This window comes from Rhinopithecus bieti, unplaced genomic scaffold (assembly GCF_001698545.2).
Source record: "Rhinopithecus bieti isolate Rb0 unplaced genomic scaffold, ASM169854v2 scaffold_19652, whole genome shotgun sequence".
Taxonomy (NCBI): Eukaryota; Metazoa; Chordata; class Mammalia; order Primates; family Cercopithecidae; genus Rhinopithecus; species Rhinopithecus bieti.
Window position 1 is genome coordinate 3,410,177 of NW_016809913.1, and position 24,956 is coordinate 3,435,132.

Consider the following 24,956-nt stretch of genomic DNA (forward strand, 5'->3'; position numbering starts at 1 on the left):
GTCTCAAAAAAAAAAAAAAAAGAAAAGAAAAGAAAAAATACAAAAGCTAGCCGGGAGAGGTGGCGGGCGCCTGTAGTCCCAGCTACTCGGGAGGCTGAGGCAGGAGAATGGCGTAAACCCGGGAGGCGGAGCTTGCAGTGAGCTGAGATCCGGCCACTGCACTCCAGCCTGGGAGACAGAGCGTGACTCCGTCTCAGGGGGAAAAAATAAAAAAATGCAGGTATAGGGGCACATGCCTGTAATCCCAGCTACTCAGGAGGCTGAAGCAGGAGAATTACATGAATTCAGGAGGTGGAGATTGCAGTGAGCAGAGATTACACCACTGCACTCCAGCCTGGGCAACAAAGCAAGGCTCCATCTCGAAGAAAAAAAAAAAAAAAAAAAAAACAACGTAGCCATAGCCAGGTAGTCCCAGCTAATCAAGAGGCTGAAGCGAGAGGATCTCTTCATCCCAGGATGTTGACACTGCAGTGAGCCATAATCGTGCCACTGCACTCCAGCCTGGGCAATAGAGCAAGACTCTATCTCAAAAATAATAATAATAATGATAGTAATAAAAATAAGGCCAGGCACACTGGCACAGGTCTGTAATCCCAGAACTTTGGGAGGCTGAGGTGGCTCGATCACTTGAGGTCAGGAATTCAAGACCAGACTGGCTAACATAGTAAAACCCAGTCTCTACTAAAAATACAAACATTAGCTGGGCGTGGTGGCACCATCTATAATCCCAGCTACCTGGGAGGCTGAGGCATGAGAATCCCTTGAACGTGGGAGGCAGAGGTTGCAGTGATCTGAGATGGCGACATTGCTGGGCCATAGACTGAGACTGTCTCAAAAAAATATATATATATACACACACACACACATATACACATGTATATACTCTATATGTATATATATTCTATATACTATATTCTATATATTTAGAATATAGTATATAAAATATATGTATATATAGAGAAAATATATACTCTCTCTATATGTGTGTATATATAGAGAGAGACAGAATAAAATAAATAATAACTTTTTTACACACCACAATACTAGGTGAGAAGTGTAATAATAGCTGAGGTGGGTGGGGAGGGTTTTCTGTGATATCTTGAGGTTCTGAAGTGACTAAAGAGCAGCATCCTGCTCCTGGAACTCAGATTATAATCCTAACCATCATACGCACTGATCTGATGTTGGAAGAAACAGAAGAATGCAAAAACAGTAACTATATATATATTTAAAAATGGACTGGGTGCGGTGGTTCATGCCCGTAATTCCAGCAGTTTGGAAGGCCGAGGCAGGGGAATCATGAGGTCAGACTGAGACCATCCTAGCCAACATGGTGAAACTCCATCTCTACTAAAATACAAAACATTAGCCAGGCATGGTGGCGTATGCCTGTAGTCCCAGCTACTCTGAGGCTGAGGCAGGGGAATCGCTTGAACCCGGGAGGCGGAGGTTGCAGTGCATCCAGACTGCTGGCGACAGAATGAGACTCCCTCTCAAAAAAATAATAATGGCCGGGTGCAGTGGCTCACGCCTGTAATCCCAGCATTCTGGGAGGCCGAGGCGGGCAGATCACAAGGTCAGGAGATTGAGACCATCCTGGCTAACACGGTGAAACCCCATCTCTACTAAAAAACACAAAAAATTAGCCAGGCATGGTGGTGGGCACCTGTAGTCCCAGCTACTCAGGAGGCTGCGGTAGGAGAATGGTGTGAACCCGGGAAGGCAGAGCTTGCAGTGGGCCGAGATCGTGCCACTGCACTCCAGCCTGGGCGACAGAGTGAGACTCGTCTCAAAAAAAATTAAAAAAAAAAAAATAATAATATATAATTTTAAAAACAAAAGGCTGGCTGTAGTGGTTCACACCTGTAATCTCAACGCTTTGAGAGGCTGAGGCAAGAGGACTGTTTGAGGCCAGGAGTTGAGACCATCTTGGGCAACATGACAAGACAATGTATCTCTACAAAAGTGTTGAGATGGAGTCTCGCTCTGTCACCCAGGCTGGAGTGCAATGGAGTGCGATCTCGCCTCCCTACAACCTCCAACTCCCGGGTTTAAGCGATTCTCCTGCCTCAGTCTCCTCAATAGCTGGGATTACAGTTGCGCGACACCCTGCCTAGCTAATTTTTGTATTTTTAGTAGAGATGGGGTTTCACCATGTTGGTCAGGCTGTTCTCCATCTCCTGACCCCATGATCCGCCCTCCTTGGCCTCTGAAAGTGCTGGGATTACAGGTGTGAGCCACCGTGCCCGGCTACAAAATTTTAAAAAATCATCCAGGTGTGTTGTCTTGCGCCTGAGGTCCTAGGCTATTCAGTAGGCTGAGGTAGGAGGACCATTTGAGGACAGGAGGTCAAGGGTAAAGTGAGTCATGATCGCACAATTGCAATCCATCCTGGGTGATAGAGTGAGACCTTGTCTCCTAAAAAACCTTTTAAAATAAAATAAAATAAGTGGAGCATGGTAGCATGTGCCTGTAGTCCCAGTTACTCAGGAGGCTAAGGTAGGAGGGTCCCTTGAGCCCAGGAGTTCATGACTGTAATTGAGCCATGATCACACCACTGTACTGCCACATCAGTGACAGGGAAAATCCTCATCTCTAAAAAGTAAAATAAAAAATAAAGTAAGACAATGGAGCCTGGAAGTTTGAGGATGCAGTAAGCTATGAATGCATCACTGCACTCCCGTGTGGGTGACAATACAAGACTCCATCTCTCAGAGAAAAAAAAAAGAACGAACGACTTTCTTGAGACCAACATCCTTAAATTACCTTGACGACAATGGACTATCTGGCTCAGGCCTCTGCTCCAGCCTCTTCTCATACCACTCTCCTTGCTCTTTCTACACAGCTACTCTGGCATCAAATGCTGTATATGTAATATTCCCTTCAACTAGAACCACCTATTTGTTCATCCTCCCACCCCATTTTACCTCTGTACACTTCTTTCAAATCTCAGCTTATTTCTTCAGAGATGCCTTCCCTGATCATCATTATTCCCAAATCTAACACCTCAAATGAAAGCTGGTTCTCCTGTTTTATACACTCATAGTTTTCTTATGCTTTTCTTTGCCAGCACTTATTTCCCATTTATTATATGATTATGTCTTTCTCCCCTAAACACTAAGCTCCATAAAGGCCTTCATCCATTTTGTTCACCATTATATACCTGAGTGCTGAGTATAGTGCCTAGGACATTGCACACTACAGAAATGAAATGTACACACAAAAATACAGACCCAGGCCTTATTGTAAAATAAATGCTTAAAAGGGGAAGGTTTAGAAAAGGAAGATTACTAATTCAAAAGCTTAGGTTGCATCAAAAACAAAAAGTCAGCTGGGTGTGGTGGCTCACGCTTGTAATCCCAGCACTTTGGGAGGCCAAGCAGGCGGAACATGAGGTCAGGAGTTCAAGACCAGTCTGACCAACATGGTGAAACCCCGTCTCTACCAAAAATACAAAAATTAACTGGGCGTGGTGGCATGTGCCTGTAATCCCAGCTACTCAGGAGGCTGAGGCAGGAGAATCGCTTGAATCCGGGAGGTGGAGGTTGCAGTGAGCCGAGATAGCATCACTACACTCTTACCTGGGCAACAGGGCAAGACTCAGTCTCAAAAAAAAAAAAAAATTAAGGCTGCATGGGGGCTCATTCCTGTAATCTCAGCACTTCAGAATGTCAAGGTGGGAGGATCACTTGAGGACAGGAGTTCAAATGTGGCCTGGGCAAGATGGTGAGACCCTGACTCTACAAAAATTCAAAAAATTAGTGAGGTGCGATAGTACACGCCTGTAGTCCCAGCTACTCAGGAGGCTGAGGCAGGAGGATCCCTTTAGTCCATGAATTCAATCCATCAGTGACCCATCATTGTGCCACTACACTCCAGCCTGGGTGACAAAGAAAGACCTTCTCTCAAAAAACAAAAATAAGGCAAGGTATGGTGGCTCACACCTTTAATCCCAGCAATTTGGGAGGTCAAGGTGGGTGGATCACCTGAGGTCAGGAGTTTGAGACTGGCCTGGCCAACAGGTGAAATCCTGTCTCTACTTAAAACTTACAAAAAAAAAAAAAAAAAAAAAAAGCGGGCCGGTGGCTAGCTGTAATCCCAGCATTTGGGGGCCGAGGATGGGCGCTCACGAGGTCAGGATCCCACCATCCTGTCACGGTGCCCCACCCCCTGTCCCACTTACAAATACAAAAACTAGCCGGGCAAGGTGCAGGGGCTATAGTCCCAGTTACTGGGAGGCTGAGGGCAGGAGAATGGCATAAACTGGGAGGGAGCTGCGGTGAGCTTGAGATCCGGCACTGCCTCCAGCCTGGGTGACAGAGCAAGATCCGTCTCAAAAAAAAAATGTAGCTGGGGTAGTGGCAGACCTGTTACCCCCAGCTCTCGGGAAGTTGGGCTTAAGACTGCTTGAACCTGGGGGCGGGGTTGCAGTGAGCCAAGATTGTGCCACTACATTCCTGCCTGGGTGACAGAGCAAGACTTTGTCTCAAAAAATAAAATGAAATAAAATACATGCTTGAAAATAACCCTAATAAAAGTTTTAATTCAGGTATCTTTTGAGGGGATTTTTCTCCAGCTACTAACAGAAGACCAGGAACAGAAGAGGAATAAGGGCAAGAAAGAAGCGACATTTTGCTTCATTTGGCCCTGGTAAACACTCTGAAGCAATTCAGATTTAAAAATCTTTTCATGATGCATTTTAGTCCATGGAGATGCACTCAGCACTCAAGAGCTGTTACCAGAGAATTCCAACATTAGGGACGGGCACGGTGGCACACGCCTGTAATCCCAGCACTTTGGGAGGCCACGGAAGGCAGATCACTTGAGGTCAGAAGTTCAAGACCAGCCTGACCAACATGGCGAAACCCCGTTTCTACTAAAAATACAAACATTAGTTGGGCTTGGTGGTGGGCGCCTATAAACCTAGCTGCTCAGGAGGATGAAGCATGAAAATTGCTGGAACCTGGGAGGAGGAGGTTGCAGTAAGCCGAGACTGCGCTACTGCACTCCAGCCTGAGCGACAAAGCTAGATTCCATCTCAAAAAAACAGCAACAAAAAAAGATAATTCCAAAATTGGTAGGATTGACAGCCTAAGAATCCCTAGAATCCTGCTAGCATATACAACTACACAAAGGGAAGAGATTTATTCTAATCAGTCATAGTGCTTGGTCAAAATCCATGAAAAATTCAAAACTGGAGTACCAGAAACAAGAGCTGGAAAGGATATAGGCATTATTATCAGACCTTCTATAAAGAAAATAAAGGCCAGGCATGGTGGCTCACACCTGTAATACCAGAACTTTGGGAAGCCAATCCAAAAGGATCACTTGAGGCCACGAGTTTGAGACCAGCATGGGCAACATAGCAAGATCCCGTATCTACAAAAATTTAAAAATTAGCCAGGCATGGTGGCACGCACCTGTAGTTCTAGCTATTCATGAGGCTAAGACTGGACGATGGTTTGAGGCTAGGAGTTAAGAGGCTGCAGTGGGCAGCCACTTGCACCCCAGCCTGGGCAACAGAGCAAGGCCCTGTCTCTTAGAAAAAGAAGGATGGGCACAGTGGCTCGCGCCTGTAATCCCAACACTTTGAGAGGCCAAGGTGGGAGGATCACTTGAGGTCAGGAGTTTGACACCAGCCTAGCCAACATGGCGAAACCCTGTCTCTACTAAAAATACAAAAATTAGTCGGACGTGGTAGGGTATGCATATAATCCCAGCTACTAGGGAGGCTGCGGCAGGAGAACTGCTTGAACCTGGGGGACGGAGGTTGCAGTGAGCCAAGATCACACCACTACACTCCAGCCTGTGCGACAGTGTGAGACTGTCTCCAACAAAAAAAAAAAAAGGGCTGGGCGTGTGGTGGCTCACACCTGTAATCCCAGCACTTTGGGAGGCCGTGGGCGGATCATGAGGTTAGGAGATCAAGACCATCCTGGCTAACATGGAGATAGCCCATCTTGCCTAAAAACACAAAAAATTAGCTGGGCATGGTGGCAAGCGCCTGTAGTCCCAGTTATTCGGGAGGCTGAGGCAGGAAAATGGCGTGAACCTGGGAGGCGAAGCTTGCAGTGAGCTGAGATGGCATCACTGCACTCCAGCCTGTGCGACAGAGTGAGACTCCGTCTCAAAAAAAAAAAAATAAGTAACCACCATTTCTATCAGCTCCTTCCACTAACAAGTTTCTGCAAGTGACTTAAGACAACTGTAGGTCTAAAATACAAAAGACCCTGAAACACCAACTTCTTTTGAACTGATAATGCTATCTTGGTTTAGTTTACAAATTACTACAAACGTCATAATCAGCTCAGAAATGTATTTGACTGAACTAACTTTTGGGCTATACTACTATGGTATTTTTATCTATCTTGATACCCTTTGAACTTTGAGGAATGAAATATATTGGGCTCAGAAGCATACATACTATAACTTTGGCAGTGCTAAAAGAACATGAATTCTAGTGGAAGACTCCCAGACTACAGCTGTACAGATCCAGGATCGAGTCAAACTGAAATAGTACAAAGAATATAAATGGAGGAGAGATACTCTTGTGTACGATTTAAGATATTAACTTCTATTAACTAATGTTATGGAACAACGAAGATTAATCATTTTTTTTCTTTTTTTGAGACATAGTTGCACTCTTGCTCAGGCTGGAATGCAGTAGCACGATCTGAGTTCACGGCAACCTCTGCCTCCCAGGTTCAAGGGATTCTCCTTCCTCAGTCACCCAAGTAGCTGGAATTATGGTGTACACCACCTCGCCTGGCTGATTTTTGTATTTTTTTTTAGAGAAAGGGTTATGCCATGTTGGCCAGGGTGGTCTCAAATTCCTGGCCTCAAGTGATCCACCCACCTCAGCCACCAAAGTGCTGGGATTATAGGTGTGAGCCACCATACCCAGTCTGTGCTATCTTTTAAGAATTTGACAATAGATTTTAGAAGTAAATATTTATACTCCTGGCATCATATACTGGTGTCTAGGGTCCTTCTTACAACCCTGTGTGATAGGTTTAGGAGAAAAATAAGATTACCTTAATTTGAGATAAGAAATAGACTAAAGGAGGCTGGGCACAGTGGCTCATGCCTGTAATTCCAGCATTTTGGAAGGTGGGTGGATCACCTGAGGTCAGGAGTTCAAGAAAAAATTAGCTGGGTGTGGTGGCAGGCACCTGTAATCCCTGCTACTTGGGAGGATGAGGCAGGAGAGCCCAGCAGGCAGAGGTTGCAGTGAGTGGAGATCACGCCATTGCACTCCAGCCTGTGCAACAAGAGCAAACCTCCATTTCAAAAAAATAAATAAATAAATACAAAAATTGGCCAGGCTTGGTGGCTCATACCTGTAATCCCAGCACTTTGGGAGGCCAAGGCAGGCGGATCACTTGAGGTCAGAAGTTCAAGACCAGCCTGGCCAACATGGAGAAACTCTGTCTCTACTAAAAATACAAAATTAGCTGGGTGTGGTGGTGCACGTCTGTATTCCCAGCTATTCAGGAGGCTGAGACAGGTGAATCGCTTGAGCCCGGGAGGTGGAGGCTGTAGAGAGCCAAAACCGCACCGCTGCACTCCAGCCTCATTGAGAGAGAGCTGGTCTCAAAAAAAAAAAAAAAAAAAAAAGGCTGGGTGTGGTGGCAGGCGCCTGTAAGCCTAGGTACTTGGGAGGCTGAGGCAGGAGAATTGCTTGAACCCAAGAGGTGGCAGTTGCAGTGAGCCGAGACAGCACCACTGCACGACTCCATCTCAAAAAAAAAAAAATAGATTAAAGAAAGTTAATAATGTAGGGTCTTAGCGGTAAACTTAAAATGACACACTTTCTTAATTCATCTTAATGCCTCTGGGAGACATTCATAAGAATCTTGAGAGGCTGAAATGGCCAATTCACTGATCCTAACTAGACCCTAAAGACTGAAAAAGTTCTCTTCCAAAACTACGAGCAGGAATTTATGTAATCCTCTGATGTTAATCTTTTAGTTGCTATTGAACCCACCATGTCAAAAGGAACAAAATTACTGGGGAAACAACTGTTCAGAGAGAACTGAACAGTATGTATCTCTCACACACTCTTAGGGAAGCTCTGTAATATTTTTCAAACCCAATGTCACAATGAGATAGTAATAGGGTTCAGTAGTGAAGGTAAACCTTGATGAGGAAGATGAAGAAGGGTCAAGTGTTCTTGTTATTGGGTCATGATTCCTTCTCACTTGAACCCTGAAATGACTATAGGGCAAACTTTTAATGTGGTCACGAGAAAAGAAGCAGGGAGGTCAGACCAGGATCTTACTACAGTCTGTATTTTAAGTAAAAAAGGCCCTCCCCGGGCATTAACAGATATAACAGGTAACAATTCACGATCTCGGCTTCTAGAATGGACTATCACAGTTTATCTACAAGTCAGGATTGCCTAGACATGGAAATATAAATTATACTTCACAATCTTCCCACAAGATTGCAGGATATAAAATAAAAACTAATGTTTTACAATTCAAGTAAAAAAATCACTTCATTCCAAAGCCAAACTTAAAATATAAGTGACTGAAAAAAAGGAAGTCTTTTTTTTTTTTTGAGACAGAGTCCCGCTCTGTCGCCCAGACTGGAGTGCAGTGGCCGGATCTCAGCTCACTGCAAGCTCCGCCTCCCAGGTTTACGCCATTCTCCTGCCTCAGCCTCCCGAGTAGCTGGGACTACAGGCGCCCGCCACCTCGCCCGGCTAGTTTTTTGTATTTTTTTGTATTTTTTCGTAGAGACGGGGTTTCACCGTGTTAGCCAGGATGGTCTCGATCTCCTGACCTTGTGATCTGCCTGTCTCGGCCTCCCAAAGTGCTGGGATTACAGGCTTTAGCCACCGCGCCCGGCCAAAAGGAAGTCTTTTACCAGTCAATAGAACAATGGGAAAACAACGAGATGCATAATTGATGCATCGAGTGTATATCCTATCTAAATTGGTAAGCTACGATTTAAAACTTTAGGAGGAAAAGAAAAATACATTGTGACAAATTTTCCAACTCTATTTTTTCAAAAATCTAGTAATTTTAGTTCTGCATTCTCTCCATTGGTAGTTAATGAATGAACAAACACCACTCAAACTGCTATTTCTCTTTAGAATATTCAATTTTCTATCAAAAACATCAAAAAATAAACAGCTTACATATCAAAAAATAAATAGAAGCATACTATCTAGAGTAGACAGATATTAGACTAGTCAGAACATTTAGGGATTAGTTCTAGGCATATATTTGATAATGTACAAGTAGATTCTGTCCAAATGTTCAAGTTTCTGAAACTATGTGAAAAACATATTTCAAATATGAAATGAAAGTTATGAATATGTTGCCTGACAGATTTAAATAAGAAAAAGATGGAAAAAAAGAGAACCCCTCTCATATTTGAGAATAACTTACAAGATATGTAATATTGTGAAGTCCCTGCCACAGTACCTAGCACATATACATAAATATGAGTAGCCCTCTTTAAATGAGGTGGTAGAGTTAAGAACAACAGCAGAAGTCAGAGGTTTCACTCAAAATAGAAGAAACTGGTAATAAAGACAAACAATAATAAATACAACTACACTGGAGGTATTCAAGCCAAAGCTTAAGGATTCTCTGCCAGGAATGCTACAGAAATTAATTCCTGAGTTGTGAGTTTGGACCAAACTGACCTCTAAGATTCCTTCTAACTCCTTATATCAAGGTGATCACTAGGAAAATGATCACTGTAATTTTTCCTCTTTCCTAAAGCATATCACTTAATGTAAACTGATAGGTTATCTTACCTATGAGATTCTTGCTCTCCTTTCATTTTCTCTACTTTTGATAACATATCATCAACTTTAAATGTTTTCCTGGAAGAAACAGATAAACAAAATAATCACTTCTCAACTGGGAAAAAGAAACAAATTATACTTTATTGTCACTCTAATAGGCAAGATGGAAATCAGATTTTGATTATTTTTAGTAAGATAAATTATGGATAATTAGCCATAACAATGAATACTATGGAGACCGTGTATAATACAGCAGACAAGCCTTCAAGCCCCATCTAAAAACGCTAACTTGTTTTCATTTAACTTTTTTCCCAATTATTCCCAAACCAGTGATTTCTCCTTACCCATGGTACTTGGTTTATGTTTATTTTGACACTTAGTTTTCATTCAGTTTCCTACATGTAAAACTCATGTAAATATTTTATTTATCCTACTAGATTATATGCTCCTGAAGGGCAGTGACAGTTCTCCTTCAAGGAAAGCTATGTAGTGCTGGCATAGTGCCTTATACGTGGTAGGTATTCAAGTATCTGTTGAATTGACCCAAACAAATATAAATTATGTGTATTCTGAAACAATACATATACTAAGCAACACAACAAATATGGACTAGCATCATCACATAAAAAAAGAAATATTCTATAAAATATATTTGAAGTTCATAAGGTATCCTCAAAGATTATCAGCAAAGCCTAAAGCTCAATGATATGTCATATTAAAGAGATGGTTACTGACATCATGAAAAATTTTTGAAGTTAGGGAACGATCATCCATCAAATCGTAATAAAATTATTAGCTTTTAATCTGACAAATTTAAGAGAAAAAAGTTATTTCCCGAAAAACAGAAACTTAAGTATAATCTCTCAAAGAAATTAAAGAATGAATGGATTGTAAAACAAGCCTCATCTTAGCTCTTAAGGTGGTCTATGATATGTTCTAGAGAGAGTCTAAAAAGCCATACCCATATATAATTTAATTAGAAAAAAATGTGTCTCTTTATATTCATATAGTGCCTTCCTATTTAGAACTTGAAAAGTCAAATGTATTCCACATCAATTACTTTATAATGCTTGAATGCAGACACCAAAAACTACAAATAATCTCATTCCTCAAAAAGAACTATTTTTTCCCTTTTTTTTTTTTTTTTTGAGATGGAGTTTCACTCGTTGTCCAGTCTGCAGTACAACGATGTGATCTCAGGTCGATACAACCTCCACCTCCCGGGTTCAGGCAATTCTCCTGCCTCAGCCTCAGCTGGGATTACAGGCATGCGCCACCACGCCCGGCTAATTTTTGCATTTTTAGGAGAGAAAGGGTTTCAGCATGTTGGTCAGGCTGGTCTTGAACTCCTGACCTCAGATGATCCATCCATCCCCACCTCCCAATGTGCTGGGATTAAAGGCGTGAGCCACCATGCCTGGCCAAAAAAGAGCATTTACTGTAGTCAACTACTGTAAAAATTAACAGCAGAGAAATGTTAATGTAAATATAGTAAAATATTGATATTAGAGCAGAACTGATACAATCTGTATTTCAAGTGAATGAGAAGAGCCTCCACAGCGAAGATCTTAAGGGAAAAAAAGCTTCTCTCTTTACCTTTAGAGTTACTGAAAACTTCAATAGTAAAGTTTCATCCAATAGAGTACAGTAAGAAGTGCTTTCTGAAGGATGGCAATATATTTTCAATCTCCACAGATAAGAGAGAAAAAAGAAGAAAAATAAAGGACTCTTTTAAGCTAGTTGCAAAGAGCTATTCAGTATAAATACTGAAAATTACTATTGAGGAGGGCCATGAAATTACTGAAAACTTTTCAGAATAATGTTTATGTAATGATTAAGAAATTCTGTCTGCAGAAAAAGACTGTAAGTTCTAAGGTTCATCTCTTCTACCTTTATGAAGTTGTATACAGAAGTGAATAGAATTGAATGTTAACAACCATTTGAAACAGATAAATCACAAAAGCAACCCAGCCTTCCTTAGGAAAAAACAAAACAAAACCAACCTCATAAGCAACTATACAAAAGCCGCTCCTCCCCCAACACCAAGTATTTCTGTTCTTTAGAAAGGTAATGTTACTGTAGGTCAGATTTAACAAAGGAAATAATTATCAAAAGGTCATCTAAAAGGAGAATATTTAAATATTCAAGAAATTTCAGAAACTTTTCTTGGGTGAGTTCAGAAACAGCTTACACGAAATCTAGCAAAATGGATTCAATAAATGATGCCCTTTTCCTCACCTATATTTCTACTTTGTTGGGGCAGTGTTTGCCTATAGAAGTCGAATACTCCTAGAAAGAGTAAAGCATAAGCTGACTTTAATAAATATACCAGAATTAATATCACGACTGAGAGTATGACTTTAAAGGGAGTGATATGCTTATTCCAACAATGGATATTATGCTGCTGTAATAGTAAAAAAGGAGTTCTGAAAACATTTTGAGAAAAGACGACAATCACTGGGCTAAATCTGCCACCTTCCAAAGTCACCAACTACGTTGAAGACAACAGTATACGAGTTGTGCTATAATTCCTTAATAATTAGTCCTAATAAGTCATATATATAAGATCAGGCATCTAACAAGATGATTAAAGGATTCCCATACTTTTTTTTTTTTTGAGACAGTCTCCCACTGCTGCCCAGGCTAGAGTGCACTGACACATTCATAGCCACCCTGGAACTTCTGGGCTCAAGTGATCCTCCTGCCTCAGCCTACTGAGTATTCAGGACTACAGTCATGAGCCACCACACCCAACTACTTTTTTTTTTTTTGAGCCACCACACCCAACTACTTTTTTTTTTTTTGAGTCTCGCTCTGTCACCCAGGCTGGAGTGCAGTGGCCGGATCTCAGCTCACTGCAAGCTCCGCCTCCCGGGTTTACGCCATTTTCCTGCCTCAGCCTCCCGAGTAGCTGGGACTACAGGCGCCCACCACCTCGACCAGCTAGTTTTTTTAGTAGAGATGGGGTTTCACTGGGTTAGCCAGGATGGTCTCCTGACCTCGTGATCCGCCCATCTCGGCCTCCCAAAGTGCTGGGATTACAGGCTTGAGCCACCGCGCCCGGCCCACACCCAACTACTTTTTAAAATTTTTTGTAGAGATAGGGTCTCGCTATGTTGCCAGGGCTGGCCTATAACTGTAAACTTGTTTACCTGATACACTCAAATAAATATAATCTTGCACCTAGAATGAAAAACTTGCATTCGTAATTACATATGGTTAAGTACTAAAAGTTACACAAGTGATCCTCCCAACTCAGTCTCCCAAAATGCTGAAATTACAGGTCTGAACCACCATGCCTAGCCTATTCCTATGCATTTCTGTAGGAACTAAACTAGGTGGGACTTAAATGTTTCTTGGCTGGCAGACTGCTTAAAAATTCCCCAAAGACTTTTTTTTTTAACCTAAAGGGCAATAATTAAGAAAATCAGTTTTTACTTAACTAAGCTTTTAAAATTATCTCTACCCATGCAGACAACAGAAACATATCCTGCAATGGGGCAAATTAACAAACATGACAGGAAAATGGAACTTAGATTTTAAATGTGTACTTTTTAGCAGGACGCACTGGTTCACGCCTGTAATCCCAGCACTTTGGCAGGCCGAGGTGGGCAGATCACCTGAGGTCGGGAGTTCGAGACCAGCCTGACCAACATGGAGAAACCCCGTCTCTCCTAAAAATACAAAATTAGCTGGGCATGGTGGCGCATGCCTGTAATCCCAGCTATTCAGGAGGCCGAGCAGGAGAATCACTTAAACCCGGGAGGCGGAGGTTGCAGTGAGCCAAGATCGCACCACTGCACTCCAGCCTGGGCTACAAGAGCAAAACTCTTTCTCAAAAATAATAATAATAATAATAAAATGAATGTGTACTTTTTAATCTATGAATGCAAACTTATTTTACAATAATTTAATCCCTTTTAAATTAAGATCAGGTTGCATCTTAGACAGCAACTCAACTGACCTCCTATATTAAAATAAAAATGTTTTGGGCCGGGCGCGGGGCTCAAGCCTGTAATCCCAGCACTGTTGAGAGGGCCGAGACGGGCGGATCACGAGGTCAGGAGATCGAGACCATCCTGGCTAACACAGGTGAAACCCCATCTCCTACCAAAAATACAAAAACCTAGCCAGGCGAGGTGGCGGGCGCAGCTGTATCCCAGCTACTCAGGAGGCTGAGGCAGGAGAATGGTGTAAACCCAGGAGGCGGGAGCTTGCAGTGAGCTGATGATCTGGCACTGCACTCTAGTCCGGGCGAACAGAGCGACGACATCCGCCTCAAAAAAAAAAAATATTTTGATGGCCAGGCGCGGTGGCTCACGACTGTAATCCCAGCATTTTGGGAGGCCGAGGCAGGCAGATCATGAGGTCAGGAGTTCGAGACCAACCTGACGAACATGGTGAAACCCTGTCTCTACTAAAAATACAAAAATTAGCTGGGCGTAGTGGCACACCCCTGTAATCCCAGCTACTCAGGAGGCTCAGGCAGGAGAATTGCTTGAACTTGGGAGGCAGAGATTGCAGTGAGCCGAAATTGTGCCACGGCACTCCAGCCTGGGTGACAGAGCAAGACTCTGTCTCCAAAAAAAAAAAAAGGTTTGATGAAACAAAAAAGTTAATCAAATTCTACTAGTTTTATAGAATAAATCAAGGGTGGGTAAACTACAGACCATGGCCAAATCTGGCCTATTGCCTGTTTTTGTACAGCCCAGAAGGTAAGAATGGTTTTTATAGATAAACATTAGCAATTGATTTGATTATAGAAAACACTAACTCTGAACCCCAATTAAGCTAAGTGTTATCTCCGCTACGCTCACAAAAATAAAACATAAAATTCTACATTTCTCATTAGTAGGCCTGTATTACGAAATGTTCTATCTTATACTGTTGTATTTTTATCAATAAAAGATTTACGGATTGACATTTTGGACTGAAATTTTAAAAATGTGTAAATATTTTCTTTTTTTTTATATTAAGTACCTACATAATATCCTCAATTTTGCATCCTGCCTGCAAAGCCTAAAATAATTACTGTTGTTTACTGGTCCTTTACAGAAAAAGCATGCTGAACGCTGGTAGAGATCAAATAATGAAGTAGACAGGTAAAGGGTGGACAAAACTAATTCTGTAACCTAATTCATCACCTTCTTTTTAGTTACTTAGGTGCTCAGCAATTTTCACTTATTAATTGCAATGCAAACTTGCTCATGTGCTCTCTCTATTCAGAAAGATTGCCAAAAGACAAATAATTTTAACACTTCCATCTTCAAAATACAAGTAGATGTATTTACAAAATTCAACCATGTCTTGCTATAGAAATGTAGTAGTAATAAACAGTAGCAGTCCACCAAAAAGCTTAGTTTCAAACTCTAATGAGGTAACTTGATGGTTTTACTAAAACTATAATAACAATACCAAATGTTTAATAGAATTCTCGCCTTTACACATAAACTTGTTCACTTGATACGCTCAAATATAATATTGCACCTAGGACAAAAAACTTCATCGAAAATTACATATGGTTAAGTAGTACAGGTTACACAGCAAAAATAAGCTGTCTCCCACCTCCAGACCCCACTTTAAAATCTAATGATTAAGACTTCATTGTTTTTAAAAAACTTTCATCCTGTTGATTTCAAAAGTGTTTCCCCTTCAGTAAGACCACCACCAAGGCCGGGCGCTGTGGCTCAGGCCTGTAATCCCAGCACTTCGGGAGGCTGAGGTGGGTGGATTACCTGAGGTCACGAGTTCAAGACCAGCCTGGCCAACATGGTAAAACCCCGACTCAATGAAAAATACAAAAAATTAGCCAGGCGTGGTGGTGGGCGCCTGTAATCTCAGCTACTTGGGAGGGTGAGACAAGATAATCCCTTGAACCCAGGAGGCAGAGGTTGCAGTGAGGCAAGATTGCGCCATTGCACTCCAGTCTGGGCAACAAGAGTGAAACTGTCTCCAAAAAAAAAAAGAAAAGAAAAGAATACCACTAAAGATATAAAATGAGACTTTCTGAACCTACCATTATAGGAGTTAATTCAAATTACACATAATAATCAAAAATTAACTTAAATTTTATGTAACAAATATAGTTACCCTGAGCCCTTTGGTAAATATTTAAATTTTCAACTTCTATCAAACTTGAAAATAACCAGTGGGGACCTGGCACAGTGGCTCACGCCTGTCATCTCAGCACTTTGGGAGGCCGAGGCAGGCAGCTGATGAGGTTAGGAGTTTGAGACCAGCTTGGCCAACATAGTAAAACCCCATCTCTACTAAAAATACAAAAAATTAGCTGGGAGTGGTGGCGGTAGCCTATAATTCCAGCTACTCAGGAGGCTGAGGCAGGAGAATTGCCTAAATCTGGGAAGCGGAGGTTACAGTGAGCCAAGACAGCACCACTGCACTCCAGCCTGGGCGACAAGAGCGATACTCCATCACAAAAAAAAGAAGGCCAGGCTGGGCATGGTGGCTCACTCTTGCAATCCCAGCACTTTGGGAGGCCGAGGAGGGCGGATCACGAGGTCAGGAGATCGAGACCATCCTGGCTAACACAGAGAAACCCCATCTCTACTAGAAACACAAAAAATTAGCCGAGCATGGTGGTGTGCGCCTGTAGTCCCAGCTACGCGGGAGTCTGAGGCATGAGAATCTCTTGAATCTGGGAGGTGGAGGTTGCAGTGAGCCAAGATTGCGCCACTGCACTTTAGCCTCGGAGACAGAGTGAGACTCCGTTTCCAAAAAAAAAAAAAAAAAAAAAAGGCCAGGAGCGGCAGCTCATGCCTGTAATCCCTGTAATCCCAGCACTTTGGGAGGCTGAGGCAAGCAGATCACCTGAGGTCTGGAGTTCGAGACCAGCCTGGCCAACATGGGGAAACCCCATCTCTACTAAAAATACAAAAATTAGCTGGGTGTGGTGGGAGGCGCCTGTAATCCCAGCTACTTGGGAAGCTGAGGCAGGAGAATCTTTTGAATCCAGGAGGCGGAGGTTGCAGTGAGCCGGGATTGCACCACTGCACTCCAGCCTGGGGGAAAAGAGTGAGACTTCTCTCTCAAAAAAAAAACCAAAAATACAATGGCACAATCTCGGCTCACTGCAACCTCCGCCTCCCAGGCTCAAGCAATTCTCCTGCCTCAGCCTCCCTAGTAACTGAGATTACAGGCACACACCACCACGCCCGGCTAGGCTAATTTTTGTTTTAGTAGAGATGGGGTTTTGCCATGTTGGCCAAACTGCTCTCGAATTCCTGACCTCAAGTGATCCGCCCGACGTGGCCTCCTGAAGTGCCCAGCCTCATTTCTATTAGAAAAAAAAAAAAAAACTAGTAATAACCTGAGACTTACAAAGATGAAACTATTGAAAACCACTGTGCAACCAATTCAACCAGTCACTCTCTCACTTCAGTTTTCAAGTTAAATCTTTAGTTACAGTACTTTATTTTTGTTCTTTTTTTTAATTTTGAGAAATACTTTAAAATAAAACATGGTTTGATCAGCTTGAAATAAGATTCATAAAATGTACCTTTTGATGTTTGTTCTGGAGTTTCGATGAGACATGTAAGTAAGAGTTCTGTGCAAAAATATTGGCTACAAAAGAGTTTTAAAATGTTAAAATTGAATACAGATGCAGTTATAAGAGAGAAATCATATTGATGAATTTTGTTGACTACTTACTGCTATGAGATTCCGAGTTCGAAGAAATCTATAGATCTGTGTTGGCTCTAGGTAAAACAAAATCCAAACATGATCTAAACTTACTTATCAGAAAAATATCAACCCAGACCATGTTATAATCAATATAAACTAATCATCTGCTATGGAAATCATGCACTAAATATTTATATCGCACTAAATATTTACATCAAGAAAGTTAGTATGCACATCAATAGCATACATTCACAAAGTTCATCTACACTTTTTATACTGAAGGTTCTCTACAATATTTTTCTTAAGCCTTTCTAAGATAGTTATTGTTACTGGGCGCAACTGAAGAGAAGTAGTTGTACTCATTTAACTTAGCTAATTTAAACTATTTATAACCGATTTTCTTCCAAAAATCAGCTGCAATAGGTAGCTGGAGTCAACAAAAGAACTACTGATTGATGCCAAACAAGATGAAAATTTCACTTTTTAAATGATCACTTAAAAAATTTGTAGTCAGCCAAAACAGATTCCTAATACATCCTAATACAGATATGATGACATCCTAATACAGATCCAGACATTCCTAATACAGGTACGATGAAAGTTAGTCAAGGTATTTTTTTTTTCTTTTTTTGAAAAGGGGTCTTGATATGTCGCCCAGGCTGGTCTTGAACTTCTGGGCTCAATCGATCCTCCAGCCTCAGGCTCCAGAGTAGCTAGGATTACAGGTGGGATCCACTGCACTCAAAAGTCAGTCAATATTGAAATAAATCTTGGACACAAACTGCAGCAAAAATTCTCAATAAATATTCCTAATTATAACTTAAAGTTGTATCTATTTTGTCCAATGTAAATATTACCTCAATATATTTTTTACACAATTGACAGATTCCCAAAACAGTCTTTCCAACGCTTAAAATGAGCTAAATTTCAAATTAGTTAAAATGTAATTTGTTATACAGGACTTAAGTCGATGAAAAATACATACATATACCATCATATCAGTTACATTAATGACCTATTAGTATCACATTAGGTCATTATACAGCAGTATCAAAATAAACCAAATAGGAATAACTATGTGAATAATTACATTAGAGTATTTAAACTTTCCAGTAAACAACTTCAAGTTGTTTTATGACCAGATCTAGCTCTTAATGACACTTGACTTCTCTGAGGTGGACTCATCAGAACTCAAATAGTTAAAACTTTCTTCGAGGATTTGTCTTCTCTTAACATTCAGAAGGAACTTTTAAAATTTCCACCTAAATCTTCAATTGGTTTTATTTTAAATTAACTAAAGGGAGATGAGATACTTTAGAAGGGGTCAAACAAGTATCATTGTCACCACTCCCCTTCAGTTCTCCATCCTATTTCCAACTAAAGCCTCTCCAGATATTTCAAAGTATATTAAGAAATATAATACGTGAATAATGTGAATCTCTCTGAAGCAGGTTCAATATTCGTTTTGATAAAAATTGAAATTCCTTCTATTAAGTTCCAATTAGAATTTCATGAAGCACTAATGAGAGAGAAAGAAGGAAGGGTATTAAACAATGTAATACATCTTTCCAAGCACAGCTGATACCATGCCCTTAACATATGCCACAGTGAAATTGTAAATAAGGACACTGGGCAGTAGAGCCAAGTTTATTCAAGTTTCCGTAAGATTATTCAGCTATTAAAGATCACCCAAATTATAACACACAAAAGCAAAAAAGGAAACCAATCAGGATATAACATTCCTTAAAGAACAATCAGGATTATTTGCAGTCACGATGTTTTTAATAAATTCTATTGTTTGTTTCCAGACACCTTGCTCTCCTTTCCAAGTAAGTCTGTTTCACCTTCCAGACAGACCTTAGAAACAGAAATTGACGTAAGAAAATGTTCTGTAAACCGAGCATAAAAAACAGACTTCCGGGGTCGTCTCCAGAGAAGATGCTTGACCACTCTCTGGCTCAGTTTACATATCCACAAAATGGGAGGATAGATTTGAAGGGTTTTAAGCATCCAAAGGTGCCATGTGAACCTGCAGCACCAAGTTAGCGCGAAAGCATTTCAGACTAAGGACAATTTCTTCGGTTCGACTGCACTCATCCCTTCACAGGCTTCATTTTGCCCCTCAAAAGCTACAACCGAAACCCCTGTATTTCTAGAGTCCGAAAGGCATGAAAGAAAACAAGACCTAGTCTCACAAGGATGTGACTGCGGCTCAGTTCAACTGCTACCTCCTCAACTAAAAGCCGCCTGCTCTGAACGTGGGGCCCGTCCCGAGCCTCTTGCGTCAATCTTGGGGGAGTCAAAAACCTACTCGGACCCTCTTTTCCAGCTCTCCCAAGGCCCTAGACTCCGGATCCCCTGGAGACGTAATCCCCGAAAGGGGGACATCCCCTCAATTCCTCCCTCCACTCACACACAAGTGGACTCCCGAGGAGGAAGGGGGCCCAGCAGACTGTCCCATCCCCGGTGTTGGCAGAGTGGGTCTTCCTGCCCTCAAAGCCTCGCACACACTCACTCTCAAAGGCCTGGAGGAAAAGCTCGTGGTCAGCCTGGACATGCTCCATTTTCGGCTTCTTCACCGGTAACACCGCGGCCCCCGCCGCTGCCGCCGCGGAGGAGGAGGAGGAGGCCGAGTAACTGCCGCCGCCTCCACAGCCCCCGCCGCCGGATTTGCCGCCCGAAGCCGTCGCAGCCGCCACCGCTGCCGAACCCCGAAGCCGCCTCCCCGGACCCCGCGCTGGGCCCCGAGCCGCCCCTCCCCACCGCCGTGCTTCTGAGGCGCCATCGCGGTTCCTGCCTCCTCCCCCCGCCAGCTACCCGCCGGGCGGCCCCGGAGAGTAAGCGCCTGCAATACCAACCGCTCGCCCCAGCAGGCTCCGGCGGACCGAGGGGGGAAGGAGGAGAGAGGGGAGGAGAGGGGAAGGGAAGGGAGGAGGAGAGGAGGGAAGGAGGGAGGAAAAAAAAAGTGTCTCCTCAGAGCCCTGCTCCGCTCCGGAGGCCGCTCACCCTACCCTGGCCTCGCTCCGCCCACTTCCCCCGCCCGGCGCTCTGATTGGCCGGCGGGAGCGCGCGCCGCTGGGCCGCCTAGCCCGTTGGCCCGCGGATTCCCCCGTCAGTCACGCGGAGGTGCTTCTCGCGGAGGCGCGGCTTGGTTGGCCCGTGCGCGCTGCCGATCGCGGGCCCGGCCGCCTCTTTGAACTGAATTCGCGGGAAAATTAGGGGTCGGAGCGGCCTTCTTGCTGGCCCCGGTGCATTGTGGGGAGAGAGGGACCCAACGAGCGGTTTAGGGAGCCGTTTCTCGCCTTCTGAGCGTCGTCAGTCACCGCTCCCAGGGGGTTAGAGGACCCCTGAAGAGAAGCAGGCCTCCAAGAAACTGGTAGCGAGGGGCCTGTTAAATGAACTGAGATCTTTTACATATCAGCGAGTCTCTAACTTCCCAAGAAGGGACCTGCCTGGGGGGTTGGTGTGACCCCGGTCGGGGTGGCTTCTCAGTTGAGGGGCTCCTGGGGCGGGGATCGCGTCCCCTGACCCCTCGACACCATGTGCCCCAAGCCATCCATGGCCGAATCCCACCGTGCACAGCCTAGGGGTTGCGGCTGCTGCTGTCGGAGGCGACTGAGCTCCACCAAAGGAGTGACTTACATCGTTGTAGGGGTGCTCTATAGACAAGGAAAACTATTTTCTGTAGATGCCGAGATCCTGAGGGGGAAGATCTCGTGATGGGAGCAAAGTCTAGATCCTTAGTTTTTTGCCCCCAGACACCGTAAGAGTGGTCAGAGCGGTAAACTGGCTGAAAAGTACGTACATATACTCTTCTCTTCTTGAGGATCTATACCTTTTCAGGTCAGAAAGCTGAGAAGGAATCCGGTGTTTTGCAGATCTTGCTCTTTTTTTTTTTTTTTTTTTTTTTGAGACGGAGCCTCGCCTCTGGTCGGCCCCCAGGGGCTGGGACGTTCAGTGGGCGCGATTTGGCGCATGACAAACCTGCGACTCCCGCGGCTTTCAAGCGATTCTCCTGCCTCAGCCTATTCCCGAGTAGTGAGGTTACAGGCGGCCCGCCACCACGCCCCGGGCTAACCTTTTTGTGTTTTTAGTAGAGGCCGGGGTTCTCACCATATTGGCCAGGCTGCTTGTCCTGGATCTCCTGACCTCGTGATCGCGCTCGGGCCTCCCAAGTGCTGGTATTAAAGGCGTGAGCCACCGCGGGGGCCCGGGTGCGCGTCTTACTTTACATGATAGACGCATTAGGCCCTTTCGTCTTCTGGCACAGATATGGTTTTGGAGTTGCAGGCATATTCTTAAAGTTTGAATTTCAGGGTTTGGGAAAAAGTAATGATCTCTAAGGATGTTACTTCACGAATTTTACATCCTGATTATTTTATATTACATTAAATTTCCAAAACTCCCAATCTATCAACCATATTGATCAAGACAGCCTTTTTCAGATGTGCTACTTGGCGTTCTCTATAGCTAACTGCAAAACACTGTTTACAAATAAATGCTCTTTGGAATGGCTTATTCCAAGTTGTTTACAAACCTCAGTTGTCTTTGTAATGATTAAATTATCTAAAGCTACAGGTTTTATCAAAGCCTTGCTTACTCTAAGAAAAGTGACCTCTTGGCTAAAGGCCTGTAATCCCAGCACTTGGGGAGGGCCGAGCATGGCGGGTCACGAGCGGTCAGGAGATCGAGCACCATTCTGGGTAACACGGTGAAACCCCGTCTCCTACTAAAAAATTACAAAAAAAAACTTAGCCGGGCGAGGTGGCGGGCCTGTAGTCCCCAGCCTACTCGGCGGGAGGGCTGAGGCAGGAAGAATGCCCGTAACCGGGGGGAGGCGGAGCTTGCCAGTGAGCTGAGATCCGGCCACTGCATCGCCCGGTGACAGGAGCAAGGACCTCATTCTCCAAAAAAATTAAAAAAGCTGGGCGCGGTGGCTCAAGCCTGCTAATCCAGCCACTCTTGGAGCCTGAGACGGTGGATCCCGAGGTCAGGAGATCGAGACCATCCTGGCTAACACTGTGAAAACCCCCGTCTCTTACTAAAATACAAAAAACTAGCCGGGCTTTAGTGGGGCGCTGTGTCCAGGCTACCTGGGAGGCTGAGGGCAGGAGAATGGCGTAAACCCGGGGAGGCGGGCTTGCAGTGAGCTGAGGATCCGGGGGCCACTGCACTCCAGCCTGGCGGACCGGAGCAAGACTCGGTCTCAAAAAAAAAAAAAAAGAAAGTGACCTCTACAAATGATGTATATAGTATTTGGCATTTCAAGAACACATCCGAAATTAGGTATACCTTCTCACCTGAAATGAGGAATGCCTGTTGGTAAGGACAAGCTATATTTTATATTCAGACAAAAAGTTCAGAATCCCCTTTTGTTTATTACATTATTCTCTGTACTCCTTTATTTTTTTTGGAGACGGAGTCTCGCTCTGTCACCCAGGCTGGAGTGCAAGGGCGCGATCTCGGCTCACTGCAACCTTCGCCTCCGAGAGAAATATCAGTCATTTCTCTTGGTAACAAAGCCACAGGCACTTCTAACACTACCATGATTTGTCACCTATTAGTAGTTGAAAGAGATGCTAAATTCTAGCTAGAGGTTAGTGTAAATAAATATGTATTTTTTTTCTCATTCAAGTTCTCAGACTTCCTGAAGCCTGTTCAAGTTAAGAAACTTTGTGTTATAGCAGCAAGTCTTTTTCTTTCTACTTTACTGTTAAGCTCTTTGGGCACGGATGATGGATGCTTTGGTAGCTGAGGTGTCTATCACTGTGCCTGGCATAGAATTGGGATTCATCCAGTGAGTCTTGATGAATAAGGTTGGACACAAGTGCACAAATATAAATTTGGATAATAATGACTGAGTGCTTACTATGTGCCAGGCAGTATTTTAAGTTTTTACAAGCTTAACTCATGCAATTCTCACGCCAATCCTCTGAGGTAGACACTTATTAATATATCCATTTCATAGATGAGGAAATAACCACAAGACTTGTTAAGAAGCTTGCACAAACTGGGATTTTAACCCAGGCAGTGTCTCTGGAGCCCTCATGCTTTATTATCATGCCAGAAAAATAAAGAGTTTTGTTTTTGTTGTTGTTTTGAGATGGAGTCTCGCTCTGTTGCCAGGCTAGAGTGCAGTGGCGCAATCTTGGCTCATATGTCATTTCTAAGTCAAGAAAGATCAGTAGGCCGGGTGCAGTGGCTCACGCCTGTAATCCCAGCACTTTGGGAGGCTAAGGCGGATCACAACGTAAGGAGATCGAGACCATCCTGGCCAACACAGTGAAACCCCGTCTCTACTAAAATACAAAAAATTAGCTGGGCATGGTGGCACGCGCCTGTAGTCCCAGCTACTGGGGAGGCTGAGACAAGGAAATCATTTGAACCTGGGAGGCAGAGGTCACAGTGAGCCGAGATCATGCCACTGCACTCCAGCCTGGTGGCCTGGTGACAGAGCACAACTCCGTCTCAAAAAAAAAAAAAAATCGGTAAATATTGCCTCTGATGTGCTGGAATGAATCATCATCAGTATGAATGCACTTGACTTAACGAAAGTATCAAGCCTCCCTTGTACAGTGTCCTTCTATCCTCCACTCATCCTCATTTCCTTAAAATTTAGGGCTGAGACTATTAAAATAAGTCAACAAGGCCAGGCGCAGTGGCTCACACCTGTAATCTCAGCACTTTGGAAGGCCAAGGTGGGCAGATCACAAAGACAGGAGTTCGAGACCAGAATGTCCACTATGATGAAACCCTGTCTCTACTAAAAATACAAAAATTAGCTGGGCATGGTGGCGGGTGCCTGTAACCCCAGCTACTCAGGAGGCTGAGGCATGAGAATTGCTGGGTGTGGTGGCGAGGACCTGTAGTCCTGGCTACTTGGGAGGCTGAGGCAGGAGAATCACTTGAGCCCGAAAGGCGGAGGTTGCAGTCAACCAAGATCATGCCACTGCACTCCAGCCTAGACGACAGAGTGAGACTCTGTCTTAAAAAAAAAAAAAAAAAAAAAGTCAACAAACGCTGTATCAGGAAAAAAATTTGTCTTGTTGAGGAAACTGACATGTTATATTAGTTGATAAGTTCTTAAAGAAATAGAATCAAATTTGATTTTTTCAAAGAAAGAATGTCAACTGGTGATTGATTATCTAAATAGGAAAAAAGAAAAAGAAATAAAAATAAGTAAAAGCCCAGGTGTGTTGGCTCACGCCTGGAATCCCAGCACTTTGGGAGGCCAAGTCAGGTGGATCATCTAAGGTCCTGAGTTTGAGACTAGCCTGGCCAACATGGTGAAACCCCGTCTCTAGTAAAAATACAAAAATCAGCCGGGCATGGTGGTGCATGCCTGTAATCCCAGCTACTTAGGAGGCTGAGGCAGGAGAATCTTTTGATCCCAGGAGGCAGCGGTTGCAGTGAGCCGAGGTCATGCCACTATACTCCAGCCTGGGCAATACAGCAAGACTCCATCTCAAAAACAATAATAATAATAATAATAATAAAGGTCTCTAAGATAAAAAAAGTAATGACCTGCCTAATAAAAGATAGTTTGAAGGAA

General features: G+C 43.5%; 1 protein-coding gene across 1 annotated transcript in view; it reads right to left on the reverse strand.

The window, feature by feature from the left end:
• The window catches only part of SUZ12 (SUZ12 polycomb repressive complex 2 subunit), a 65,317-nt gene extending 44,893 nt beyond the window's left edge, over positions 1-20,424 (reverse strand). The window contains 5 exon segments of the mRNA XM_017890926.1: positions 9,746-9,841; positions 17,280-17,344; positions 17,432-17,478; positions 19,920-20,117; positions 20,120-20,424. Coding sequence (XP_017746415.1) covers positions 9,746-9,841; positions 17,280-17,344; positions 17,432-17,478; positions 19,920-20,117; positions 20,120-20,189 — 476 coding nt within the window. The 5' untranslated portion in view covers positions 20,190-20,424.
• Positions 20,425-24,956: the final 4,532 nt, after the last annotated feature.